This window comes from Doryrhamphus excisus, linkage group LG8 (genome assembly GCF_037039965.1).
Source record: "Doryrhamphus excisus strain RoL-2023G ecotype Guam linkage group LG8, RoL_Dexc_Guam_v1.1, whole genome shotgun sequence".
Taxonomy (NCBI): domain Eukaryota; kingdom Metazoa; phylum Chordata; class Actinopteri; order Syngnathiformes; family Syngnathidae; genus Doryrhamphus; species Doryrhamphus excisus.
Window position 1 is genome coordinate 12030417 of NC_136364.1, and position 13333 is coordinate 12043749.

General features: G+C 40.7%; 1 protein-coding gene across 14 annotated transcripts in view; it reads left to right on the forward strand.

Moving 5' to 3' along the window:
- Positions 1-13333, forward strand: part of kirrel3b (kirre like nephrin family adhesion molecule 3b) — a 193385-nt gene that overhangs the window by 172568 nt on the left and 7484 nt on the right. For 2 of the 14 annotated variants that reach the window (XM_058079996.2, XM_078792828.1), the window contains exons 11-16: positions 4297-4397; positions 6357-6555; positions 9148-9255; positions 9686-9769; positions 10054-10169; positions 11721-11807. In XM_058079996.2, the coding sequence (XP_057935979.2) occupies positions 4297-4397; positions 6357-6555; positions 9148-9255; positions 9686-9769; positions 10054-10169; positions 11721-11807 (695 nt within the window). Of the gene's footprint in view, positions 1-4296; positions 4398-6356; positions 6568-9147; positions 9256-9685; positions 9770-10053; positions 10170-11720; positions 11808-13333 lie in introns of all 14 variants that reach the window. The other 12 variants (XM_058079993.2, XM_058079995.2, XM_058079994.2 and 9 more) reach the window with 7 other exon arrangements.

Here is a 13333-nt window from a genome sequence, read left to right on the forward strand (position 1 = left end):
AAAATCACAGTGGAATTTTTTGTAAAAAAACAGAAATGGTGAATCAATTCAATTTATGAGGTCAAACTTTGGTATTGAATTATGGCACCATTGTATTTGTCAGAAAAGGAGAGCACAGGTAACACAAAGGCTGCATGTTTTTACAAAATTTTATTTGTATTTGTACTTGGCAGACAAACCAAATGAGAACCAAATGGTATTGTTAAAAAAAATGTTGGAAAAATTTAGAAAAAGGGTTGATCTTTCAAATGTGAGGTCTTCTTCATTGAAGCACATATGAGCACTAGTCTTATTTATGTCTTAAATTGATTGTTTTCTTTGGCTACATCTACTATATGGGTAATATTAATGTAATATTAATGTAATGTTGAATATTGGTTGTTTTTCTATATCTAGCGGGCTTTATAGTAATATTTAAAACCATACGTAGAATGTCGTAAACAGGTATTCTATGCTGTATGAAAATACTTCATTTATAAATAAGGAATCCTACTTCGCTGAAATTCATTTCTCTCCATAAGGTGTGGAATTAAGTTACCAATTAAACCAGGGATTACTGCATTTGTCATGTATGATTTAAAAATAATGAGTTCTTCATTGGTTTAAACAGGGGTGCCGCCAGGGATATGTGGTGCCCAAATACATATATATATATATATATATATATATATATATATATATACAGTGAAGAAAATAAGTATTTGAACACCCTGCTATTTTGCTATTTCTCCCACTTAGAAATCATGGAGGGGTCTGAAATTTTCATCGTAGGTGCATGTCCACTGTGAGAGAGATAAACTAAAAAGAAAAATCCAGAAATCACAATGCATGATTTTTTAACAATTTATTTGTGTGATACAGCTGCAAATAAGTATTTGAACACCTGAGAAAATGAATGTTAATATTTGGTACAGTAGCCTTTGTTTGCTATTACAGAGGTCAAACGTTTCCTGTAGTTTTTCACCAGGTTTGCACACACTGCAGGAGGGATCTTGGCCCACTCCTCCACACAGATCTTCTCTAGATCAGTCAGGTTTCTGGGCTGTCGCTGAGAAACACGGAGTTTGAGCTCCCTCCAAAGATTTTCGATTGGGTTCAGGTCTGGAGACTGGCTGGGCCATGCTAGAACCTTGATATGCTTCTTACGGAGCCACTCCTTGGTTTTCCTGGCTGTGTGCTTCGGGTCGTTGTCGTGTTGGAAGACCCAGCCACGACCCATCTTCAATGCTCTGACAGAGGGAAGGAGGTTGTTCCCCAAAATCTCACAATACACGGCCCCAGTCATCCTCTCTTTAATGCAGTGCACTCGTCCTGTCCCATGTGCAGAAAAACACCCCCAAAGCATGATGCTACCACCCCCATGCTTCACAGTAGGGATGGTGTTCTTCGGATTGTACTCTTCATTCTTCTTCCTCCAAACACGCTTATTGGAATTATGACCAAAAAGTTCTATTTTGGTCTCATCTGACCATAAAACTTTCTCCCATGACTCCTCTGTATCATCCAAATGGTCATATGCAAACTTAAGACGGGCCTTGACATGTGCTGGTTTAAGCAGGGGAACCTTTCGTGCCATGCATGATTTCACATCATGACGTCTTAGTGTATTACCTACAGTAACCTTGGAAACGGTGGTCCCAGCTCTTTTCAGGTCATTGACCAAGTCCTGTCGTGTAGTTCTGGGCTGATTCCTCACCTTTCTTAGAATCATTGAGACCCCACGAGGTGATATCTTGCATGGGGCTCCACTCCGATTGAGATTGACCGTCATGTTTAGCTTCTTCCATTTTCTAATGATAGCTCCAACAGTGGACCTTTTTTCACCAAGCTGCTTGGTAATTGCTCCGTAGCCCTTTCCAGCCTTGTGGAGGTGTACAATTTTGTCTCTGGTGTCTTTGGACAGCTCTTTGGTCTTCGCCATGTTACAAGTTAAAGTCTTACTGATTGTATGGGGTGGACAGGTGTCTTTATGCAGCTAACGACCTCAAACAGGTGCATCTGATTCAGGATGATACATGGAGTGCAGGTGGACTTCTAATGGGCAGACTAACAGGTCTTTCAGGGTCAGAATTCTAGATGATACACAGGTGTTCAAATACTTATTTGCAGCTGTATCACACAAATAAATTGTTAAAAAATCATGCATTGTGATTTCTGGATTTTTCTTTTTAGTTTATCTCTCTCACAGTGGACATGCACCTACGATGAAAATTTCAGACCCCTCCATGATTTCTAAGTGGGAGAAATAGCAAAATAGCAGGGTGTTCAAATACTTATTTTCTTCACTGTATATATATATATATATATATATGTGTGTGTACTAATGTTTTACTTTTATCCAAAGGTCAGTGAAACAAACCCCCCCCCCCCAACTTCCCTCCCAGTGCACAGCCCTGGGTGTAAATGCCATCCTACAAAGTTTCATGGAAATCCTTATGTTGTTTTTTATCTATGCCTTCTAACAAACAAAGAAATACCCTCCACCTTCACGGCTGGAGGAGCTAATATACAGATCCAATTAACTGCAACATGTCAGCCTGTCGATTTTGCAAAAAAAAAAAAAAAAAACAAGTGAGAGGGCTGACTTGAGTCAAGTGTGACATCTTCATAAAAGCGTGGTCACCTGGTGTGAACAGCCTCCACTCCAGATGGCAGGCAGACCAGTCACTTGGGCTCAAATGTCCCCGTCAAGCAAGATCTGATGAAATTTTTAAACGATGCATCTCCAATTTTGAGAAGAGAAACCCAAAGGCTGATACGAGTTAAGCCCCTGACATTTAAGAAGGCAGCAGCATCTGTGCTACATTAAATAAAGCACAGTTTGTCATAAGAACCCTATGTAATGCCACTCATGCAGGGGAGGATGATTATTTTTACATTATTCAAGGTCAAATCATCTGCAGGCAAAGCAATAGTGGGAAAACATAGTAGATTGTGTGTTATCTTCTCCGCAAAAGTAGAAAGAAAGGCAATATTTTTCTCCTTGAGTCTGTGCTGTCCTGATTACGCCTTGACGTACCACACTAGCCCTTCCCAGTAAGGTTTATCTAGGTGGGAGGAATCAAACAAGCCATTAATCAAAAAAATAAATAACATTGATCCAGAATGAGGTCTATTGCCCTTCATTCAGTCCTTGCATGTCCTTGGGTTGACAATACAGTGGGAGGAGACGCCGCAATACATCTTTCCCATGAAAAGTCCCGGAAAACTGAACACTGCATCCATCATAATCTCAGGAGAATTTAGTAGGAAATCGTGCGAAAAGTTAAGCAATTCCGATTCCAAGCACAAGTGAATACAAAAATAATGAAGTGCAAGGGGATAGCGTCAAAACATGCTACTATAGTCAAACGCTAAGGGCGCTGTGGGTCGCTGCCACCAATCAACTTCTCAAAAATTATCGTATATTAAATGTAATTACAGTCATCCCTCGTTTATTGCGGATAATTGGTTCCAGACCCGACAGTGATAAGTGAACTTCAGTCTTATTTCTAATGCATTGTTATAGTTATTGTAGTTTTTTAACACTATTATTATGAAATAACACCCTAAAGTCATCTTTACAGTCACATTACCAATATAGTAGACATAATAAGAGAAAATAAGCCATTTAAGACATAAATGCTTGTGTTATTGTTATGATGTTATTATATTAAAACCTGCAATAAAAGCCTGTTTTTCAGGCGATCAAGTTTGGTGCTTGTTTCACTGAACAGTTACCTTGTGAATGATGTAGAATACTACACTCACAATTGGAATGTGTCTTCTTAATATTTGTTTGCTTAAATATATATTTTTTACTCATACTAATAGGACATATGCAACCACAGAATAGCATGATGGTGCCACATTGCTATTAGCTATTCAAATGTAATAGCTCATATCGATTTAAATATTTAAAAAATATTACTACAAATGATACAAGTCTCCCCATCCATTTTTAAACACATAAAATTGCAGATGAAGGGGGGTGCCATTAAACATTTCCCTAAGGTGCCATATTGAGTAGAGACACTCCTGCCAAGATTGTACGCATTGTACGGTGTGAGGTGCCACACTTTCAGAAAAAGAATATTTTATAAACATAACTGTGCATCACTTTGCTGTATTGTATCCTACAAAATTATCATGATTGCAGACTCAATTATGACTGTTTTGGTTTTGTTTGTTTCCAGAAATAAGTTCTCTCAAAAGAATCTTCATTCGATTAACCTCCCTGCATCTCATCTTTTAAAATCAGACCTGCATATCCTTTCCATTCCAATAACGCGCCTTTTTCCTAATTCTTGTTTACAGGGCCACCCACCATCTCCAGCACTCAGACACAACAGGCCTTGCACGGCGAGAAAGGACAAATCAAATGTTTTATCCGAAGCACGCCTCCCCCAGATCGCATTGTAAGTATATTCCATCGGATCCAGCCACTTGTTACATTTGGAGGTAAATTGTTAAGCAGCGTTACTGCTTAATGATGAGCATTTGTTACCACGTGAAAAGGTCGAAACAGGAGCTGGAACAGCGGCGTTCGTTTGATTTACACAGTGTGGATGGCATCAGGATTTATGGCCCTTATATAAACAGGCTACTCAGGAAGTGCTAATTATTCATGTTCCATGCAGGCAGACTGTAGGTGTGTGTTCAGATTTTTCTTACCCTCTGTGGACATACTTCAAAAGATCAGCTAATTGGGGACAGCCTGGCAATTAGGACAAAAGCCACTGAAGAATAATAACCCCAGGTTTGGGGAAGAAGAAAGTGTATGGAAGTAAGAGAAGAGGTTACATTTTCAAGACTGTATAATGAAGAATCTATAATGTAATGCATAGATTTTTGTGTTGGTTCCCAGTCAAGGTGTCGCCCTAACTGATACGTTCCAACATATTTGAAGGATGAAAGGATTCGCCTAAATTACTGCAATCATTAGATCCCTTCAAACATAAAATTCATAAGTATTCAACCCTACATACAGGTTATAAAATGTTTATGTTTAATCCATATTCCCAGAAAATATTATTCTGATAGTATTTTAGCTTTTTTTTATTATTATTTTAACATGTGCACTTCTTCATATAAAATTTTTAGGATTTTTCTCACAATTATATGATTTTTAGTAGCAAGTAGTTGTTTTACTTAAAACAGTTTTTTCATGCATTACTAATGTTTTTTTAAAACGTATTTTTTTACTAATACTAGTATTATTATTATCATATCATGAAAACAAATTTTTTTCATGTGAAAATAAGTTTTAATAAGTTTTTAAAATTTTAATATATATACGTATATATATTTTTAATAATGAGAACAAGTACACAAAACCTAAGCAAAATAATTACATGGAAAAAAAATGTAATACAGAAACACAACATTCTAACATATTTCTTTTTTCGTATAATTCATTCATTTTCTTTCCAGCTTAGCCTCACTAGGGTATGCTGGAGCCTATCCCAGCTGTCTTCGTGCGAGAAGCGAGGTACACTGGTGGCCAGCCAATCACAGGGCACATATAGACAAACAACCATTCACACTCACATTCATACCTATGGACAATTTGGAGTGGCCAATTAACCTAGCATGTTTTTGGAATGTGGGAGGAAACCGGAGTACCCGGAGAAAACCCACACATGCACGGGGAGAACATGCAAACTCCACACAGAGATGCCCGAGTGGAGAATCAAACTGTGCGTTAACCACTAACCACCGTGCGGAAAAACTTTTAATGAATACATTCACGTTGGCTGCCAACAAGTCCAGGGTGCACCCTGCCTCTCACGCAAGGCCAGCTGGGATAGGCTCCAGCATACCGCAATGACCCTAACGGAGATTAAGCAGCATAGAAAACGAATTAATGAATGCTCACATTGGTTGGTTCACAAACTCTTCGTACGTCTGTAACACCATTCCAATGGACTCGACTAAAGAGGGACTAGCTGGCTTTTTTTTTCCCAAAAGGTAACAGCAAAAACGGAATAGTGTTCTATGGCAAAGAATCAAACCTAAATAGGAATAGACGTGAAACTGGGAACATCAACCCAATTGGAGAGATGAAATGATTTAAATCTCGGATGACCAATGTTTGAACGCAGTGGCATAGCAATCTATCAAACGGTCTTTTATTCTGGTCCAGAGTGATGGACCTTCTGTACATACTGACATTTATTTCCATAGAGCCACACACACACACACACACACACACACACACACATTTGCACAAGGCGTTTTATTAAATAGACTGAAGGCTGAGTTGGCTTCCAGCCCTCCACTCCTTTATTGTCGCTTTACTGCTTTTGACTTGTCACTATTCTCCTATAAATCGTCCTCCAAACGTCCAAACTCACCCCGCTGTGTCTACTCTTTAGGCCTGGTCCTGGAAAGAGACCGTGTTGGAGTCCGGTACGTCCGGTCGCTACACGGTTGAGACGGTCACCACGGAGGAAGGTGTCATCTCCACGCTGACCATGAGTAACATCGTGCCAGCTGACTTCCAGACCATTTATAACTGCACGGCGTGGAACAGCTTTGGCTCCGACACCGAGATCATACGCCTTAAGGAACAAGGTGGGAGCCAAGGTCCGACAGGTTCCATCTTCCTCTTCTCCAATTCATGTGCTTTGTGGTGTGAGATGTTATGAGATGGTGGTGGTGTGTTTTTGCTTCTGTGTGTCTGTCATCACATCTGGCAACAAAGTGAGCTCCGGATGTCTGCGTGGTAAACAACATAAGGATGAATTGGGCAGTATCATGTCACAGGTGGCCCCTAGTTTGTCAACGGAGCTGCCTTGCTCAAGGGCACACCAGCCATTCAGAGTCTATGCTTGTCAAGAGAATGAAACATTTTGAATGCCTCTTCCACAGCTGCTTCAATAATCACCCAAGGGTGGTGCTGTTAAGGCATCCCGACATAACCCAAACAAGCACATAAAAATTCTCTTTCTTCATTAAGAGACCCTTTTAAGAAAAATTAATACCTTCTATCTGTTGACCTTTTCCCTCTGTACCACCGGGGAAGGTTGTTTAGTCTCTCTACTTATCGGCAATGATAAATTATAAGCTGCTTATGTGAAAGTGACATTGACCAATGGAGGCATTAAAGAGTCTTTAATGGTGTAGGAAGAGCACTTGGTTGTTTGGCTTCAGTTGGAAAATTGCAAGGAGGTCATAAATGTGGGCAACTCCGGCCCTCATTAAAGTGTTTGATGAGGACCTTTACACACCGGAGCCGCATGGAGATGTTTTGCCTGCAGGTTTGAGATCCTGCACGTCCTCCAATGCAGAACAAAACACAACCACAACTCTGCTTTAACACACACACACACACCTATTTACACTCTTGATTGCTCACTGGATATGCCGGCCTTAGGGGGGAATGTTTTAATAAGTCTAAATTATATTGTAACTGAACGGTATTCAAATGTTTACCCTTTAGGAAGCATAATTAGCATATTGACCCCAGGCCTCCATGGTTACAAGATGACCCTTCTTTGTCAAAAAATCGAAATAGATGGAATCATAAACAAAAAAAAAAAAGGTTTCAATATCTGGTATAATTGTTTGCTAACTTGAGTGTCCGCGTGTGACAGGAAAAAAAGCTCTCACTCGCTTGGGGAAAAGTCATTTGGCCCCACCTGTTGGTTTGTATGTAATATATAGTAGGTCCCCAGCTGTCACTCCACCAACGAATGATGAAAAAAAACCTCCTGTTTGCTTGGCGTTTCAGTTCTTTCCTGATTTCTAATCAACATTTGCAACAAAAGTGACTGCCGTAATGATTGGATTTGTTCCAATCGGAACCTGTAAGCAGTTCGTCTGACATTGTAAAACAGTTCCTACATTAAAGCTGTAAAAACACAACATGGTGAAAATGTACTCACCAAGGCCAAGATGCACACCCACAACCACACAAGCATGCAAAACTAAGCTCATTCCTGCTAGATTCACCCAACTGTCGCTGGCGTTTATCGTCATTTCGACTTGTTTACTTTATGTCGGGAGCATGTTCAGTGTTTAGAATAATTTTGTCCCATGACTGAGGGGTCTGCCGAGTAAATACTTCCCCACACAAACAAACTTCTCCTCACAACAGCATTTGATTCATCTTATATATCCCTCATGGTGCACAGTCGTCAATTTGGCTTGTTTTAGCCCAGTCCTATTAATGAGGTATGCCCCGTCTCATGACTGTTCGCTCGTTTGCGACATGTTTTCTCAGTTCCTAAAATTGTGTTTTTGCCCCACAAAGATTGAGGAGGTTCAGGGCGAGATAAAACATTGCAACAATAATGCTGGCAACACAAAAATGATAACACAATATGTACTCTAAACACATAACTTTTCTCAAAATAAGTACCACAGTGCAGCCTGGGAGACGGCATCACTCCCAATACTTGATGCAACACCAGGACTCTGTCTCCAGAGGAGCCCTGCTAAATTGAGGTTAAGACTCTTTACTTAGATGTATAACTTAGGTATAGCGATGCTATGATTATTAACTCAGTCAATCCCAGCCGTTTTTTCAAAAGACACCCCCTCCAATACTGGCCATTTTAGAGGATTATGACACATACAATATTGTCTTTAAGAGCAGGAACATGGACCATACCAAAGGTATGATTAAACGAACGTCCTCAGATAATTTCTACCTTTCGCAATCAGCAGTAGAACATAGGCAGGTTTCCGCAAAATATCAGTTTTCAACAAAAAAAGCATAACTTTCACTTTGACAAAGTGAAACAAATATGCCACAGCATAACCAACACAAAAAAGGTTTGTTTTGCATGAAAATATCAATACACATACAAATATAATACCATGAACTATTTATAATTTTCATATTTGGAACTGAACTGTGTGTGTGCATGCATGATGCACTTGCATCATCGCCTCTTGCGCAAAAAAACAAACAAACATAAATACGTCTTTGGTAGCAAATGAGTTAATATAGCAATATAGTCACAGCCCAGTTGCCCCCAGAAATGGGGCACTAGTGGTTCAAGGCAGCAAACACCACATCTCCTTCATGTTGTCTAAATGTAGTCCATAAAATGACGTCCCTGTAGGTCTTCTTGCTTTGTGGAATTTTTTTGTATGCATGAAATATTAATATTGTCCTCCTCAAGACAAATTTCTGTCTGTGTCGCTGTTTTTGTACAGAATCCCTCCCTGTGGCGGTGATCATCGGCATTGCCGTGGGAGCTTTTGTCGCCTTCATCGTCCTCATGGGCACCATCGGAGCATTCTGTTGTACCCGCTCACAGAGAAGTATGTCCGCCCGCCGCCGTCATTACTGAAAAGCACGCATGGCAAAGCGTCATTGGGTTCACAATCACCACCAAAATGTCCATCTATCGTAGCGGATCTTGTTTTTCATTAAATCAAACAAAAGCTGCTATTGAATCCAAGATAAATGGCAGCTGGAGAAAAAAAACTGTCACAGTTCACAGAAGATCACTTCCTGAGATGGACATCTTTTGCGCTGCAGAGATCACAGCCAGATTGTGCTAAGGACTCATTTCACGCAAGCTCAGTCACATCCCAGGCTATTTGCATCATGCGCTGTGTTCACTGCCACCCATCCATGTACCAAGTGACTCAGGTTTGAGACAGTCAGCGAGTGTCTCTTTCCAAGAAGCAAACAAGCAAAAAGTATGCAACTGGTCCCTTCAGCATGTCTATTGTCTGTATACTACAGAGGAAGCGCACCTGGTTATGCCCTCACTGCCCGTCTCCATCTGTGCTCACCAGAGAGAACTTGCAAGCAAAATTAAAACAGAAAGTAAGAATTTGTTATCTGACAGTTACCATCATCAGCATTGTGCCTAAAACACAATGAGCCGCCATGCAAGGTTGTGTGAGATTGCATATGCTATGTATGCAGGGCCAGATAATCTTGTGTTACAAACGATTATTAATTGTTTTGTATTGTGTTGGTCTGTTATGGGAAGAAGAAAAAAAATGTTGTCGTAATGCAAAGCACACTAGGGGAAATTAGAATGTCAACAAATACAAAATGGTGTTTGCGCAGCTTATTGAGATAAACGTGCCATCTGTTTCTGACAGATCTGAAAGGAGTGGTGTCTGCGAAAAACGACATCCGGGTGGAGATTGTGCACAAAGACCATAACGCCGCCAGGGAAAATGAGGAGCATGCTTCCATGAAACAGCTGATGGTGAGTGTGAGTGTCACAACGTATTATTTTCCTTCCTATATTGTCAAAAATACCCTATAGAACATCTTTGATTAGCGTTTTATGCAGTAAGGGCTTATAAACGGCAGTCATATAGAGGATCTTTGACTGACCTTTTCATGCAGGGACATAAAAACATTAGAACACTCCTGTTATATTGAGGATCTTTGACTCGTTTTTATGCGTTCAAGTCGTAGAGACAGAATGTTCCTGCTACATGAAGGATATTTGACTTTTTTGCAATGTCAGAATCAGAATCAGAAAAGGGTTTATTGCCAGGTATGATCAAACACATACTAGGAATTTGTTTTGGTATAGTAGGTGCAGACACATCTATTAAAAAAGAATGAAAAATACAAAATATACAGAATAACAGTATAAATATATGTACACAGTCTGTTTTTTGTTTGTTATTCCGGAAGTGCAGTCTGATTGTTTTTCCTAAAAGTCCAAACTGGGCGTTAATGTAACGCATATAGTGAAAAACTCAAAACTCCAGTTTTACATAATTCTTTTAAAAATAGCAGTGTTCCTGTCATAGAACGGATCTTGTTGGGGTTTTTTGTTGTTTTTTTTTTACCTGCATAACATCCTGCCAGACAGGATTGCATTGTTTCATGCAGTAGGTCCTTTAGAACAATGTTGCTCTTGTACACTAGAGCAAGGTTGTCAACCTCGTGACATGGAGGGCTGAGACGCTCCAGGTTTTCTTTCCAGCCGATCTCTAAAGCAGGTGATTTTAATGGTCGACGACTCCTTCAAATTTAGGGGAGGAGCTCATCAATTAAATCACTTGCTAGAGAGAAAACCTGCACGGTCTTGGCCTTTCCATGGCACGGGTGGGTTCTTAAAACAGCTGAAGCTAGATTGTTGTCATGTGGAGGATCTTTGACCAATGGAAACATATTGATCGTGATTTCATTCATTCCTTCTTTTCTCAGCAGCTTTCAAATAGAATCGCAACATGTTTTTTTTGTCTTTGTTATGCACATGCTTCCTAAGCAGACATTAGCATAATGACTGTACATTATTGTGGGCAAAGCTGTGGAATTCATTATTTATGTGTAAGTCCGTAACAAGATGACAAGTAGTCAAGGCTGAGGCTAAATTTATCGATATAATGCAGCAGTGTTGGCTGGGTAATCCTACAGTGGGTGTACTTGTGGAGCTGCCAGACATGGAAAGACCCTTTTTGAAGCCACACCGGTCTTAAGGGTTTTTTTTTTTTTTTTGTGCATGATGCTCCAGGGCGGGGTTATTTGTAGTAGAAAGCTTTAGTGCAACAGATTCCTCCCATTCTTCCACTGCGACAAAATGAGCTCTGCCAACTTTACAAAACTCTACTTTGTTAAGAAGAGAACATTTTCATGGATGCATTATTAATGCTCCCCTTCCAGCATCGAGTGACGGTGTCTGACTAATACCGCAGGAAGAACAACTGATAAAAGTACCATTCTTCCATCTCAAATGTTCTCTTGTACTTTGAAGGCGAGAAGAGTTTCCACCAGTCTGCTCAGACTTTGCTTGGTTTCCATTCAGGTGGATCGCGGGGAGTTCCAGCAGGAATCTGCTCTGAAGCAGCTGGAGGTTTTGCAAGAGGAGGAGAAGGAGTACCAGCACATTAAGGTACTGCTTTTGATCAATGACAGCATGGAGGCGCTGAAAGTGTAAAAAGTGGGGGAGTTGTCTTCAACAAAAAGGGCAGAATGCCGTGATTTGGCATTTTAGACCACGCAAGAGTCAGATTTTAATTACTTATTTTATAAATACATCATAATCAGGACCTCACAGCGAGGAGACCAGGGTTCACTTCCACCCTCGGCCATCTATATAGACATCTTTGTCTATATGTGCCCTGTGATTGGCTGGCCACCAGTCCAGGGTGTACCCCGCCTCTCACCCAAAGACAGCTGGAATAGGCTCCAGCACCCCCGCGACCCTTGTGAGGAAAAGCGATAGAAAATGAATGAATGAATGATAATACAGGTCAAGGCTGCACAGTGTCAAGTGGTTATCACGTAGGCCTCACAGCTAGGGGACCCGAGTTCGATTCCACCCTCGGCCATCTCTGTGTGGAGTTTGCATGTTCTCCCCGTGCATGCGTGGGTTTTCTCCGGGTACTCCGGCTTTCTCCCACAAACTTTCTCTCCAAAAACATGCTAGGTTAATTGTCTATATGTGCCCTGTGATTGGCTGGCCACCAGTCCAGGGTGTACCCCGCCTCTCGCCCGAAGACAGCTGTGATAGGCTCCAGCACCCCTGCGAGCCTCATGACGATATGCGGTAGAAAATGAATGAATGAATATTAGTCAACTGTACATCATACATGTACCTTGATCCTTCTTTGATAATGGCCATGCACTGTATATGCAGCGCAATCAAATCCATGAATCTAATCATCACCCCCCATATTGGAATGTAACCATGACAATGTGCCAGTGCATAAACAAAGCATGAGTCACGCAGTCCAAGTCTGAAGCCCCCTGTTGTAAGGTAACAAGAGACAAGGATGCTAAATGTAGAAACAGGAGAATGGTACTCCAAGTTCTGTGCCGTTTGATCAGCAACTCCGCTGTGTGCGCACATCCTTTGATAGCAATATGTCTCGCACATATGGAGGACTTCTAAAAAAACCTGGTCAACCAAACGTGTCTTTGCTCAATGCAATAAATGTGTGCCGCTGGTTCAATTTACATGCCAATAAGCAGACATAGATGAATGAGTTTGCACTGAAGGAGGCACCTGCTTTAGAGCCTCCATGAGTATCCACAAGTGATTTGGCAGACTGTGCAGGTTCCCGTCTTGTGGTGTGGCTTATCTCGCAGCAACTTCCTCGGTCGACTATAATGCCGCGTGGCGCATTTTAAAGCTTTAAAGCCCTTTTTGCTGTCCCATTACATTTTTTTTCTCTCCACTACTGTCAAAACAAGAACTATTTACATTTTCAATTGCACAGAAAGTGGAGATATACTGCAAAAAAACAGACATGTAAGCAATATTTTTTCTTACTATGATAGACACATTTGCATATCATGCAGGGGCCCATATTTAGACAGCCGAATTTAAAATTGCTTTTAGTAAGCCCTGCTGGGACCACGCTGTTTTATGTGCCTGTAGCTTTAATGCTAATGAGCTGTGTGTGTCTCCACCAA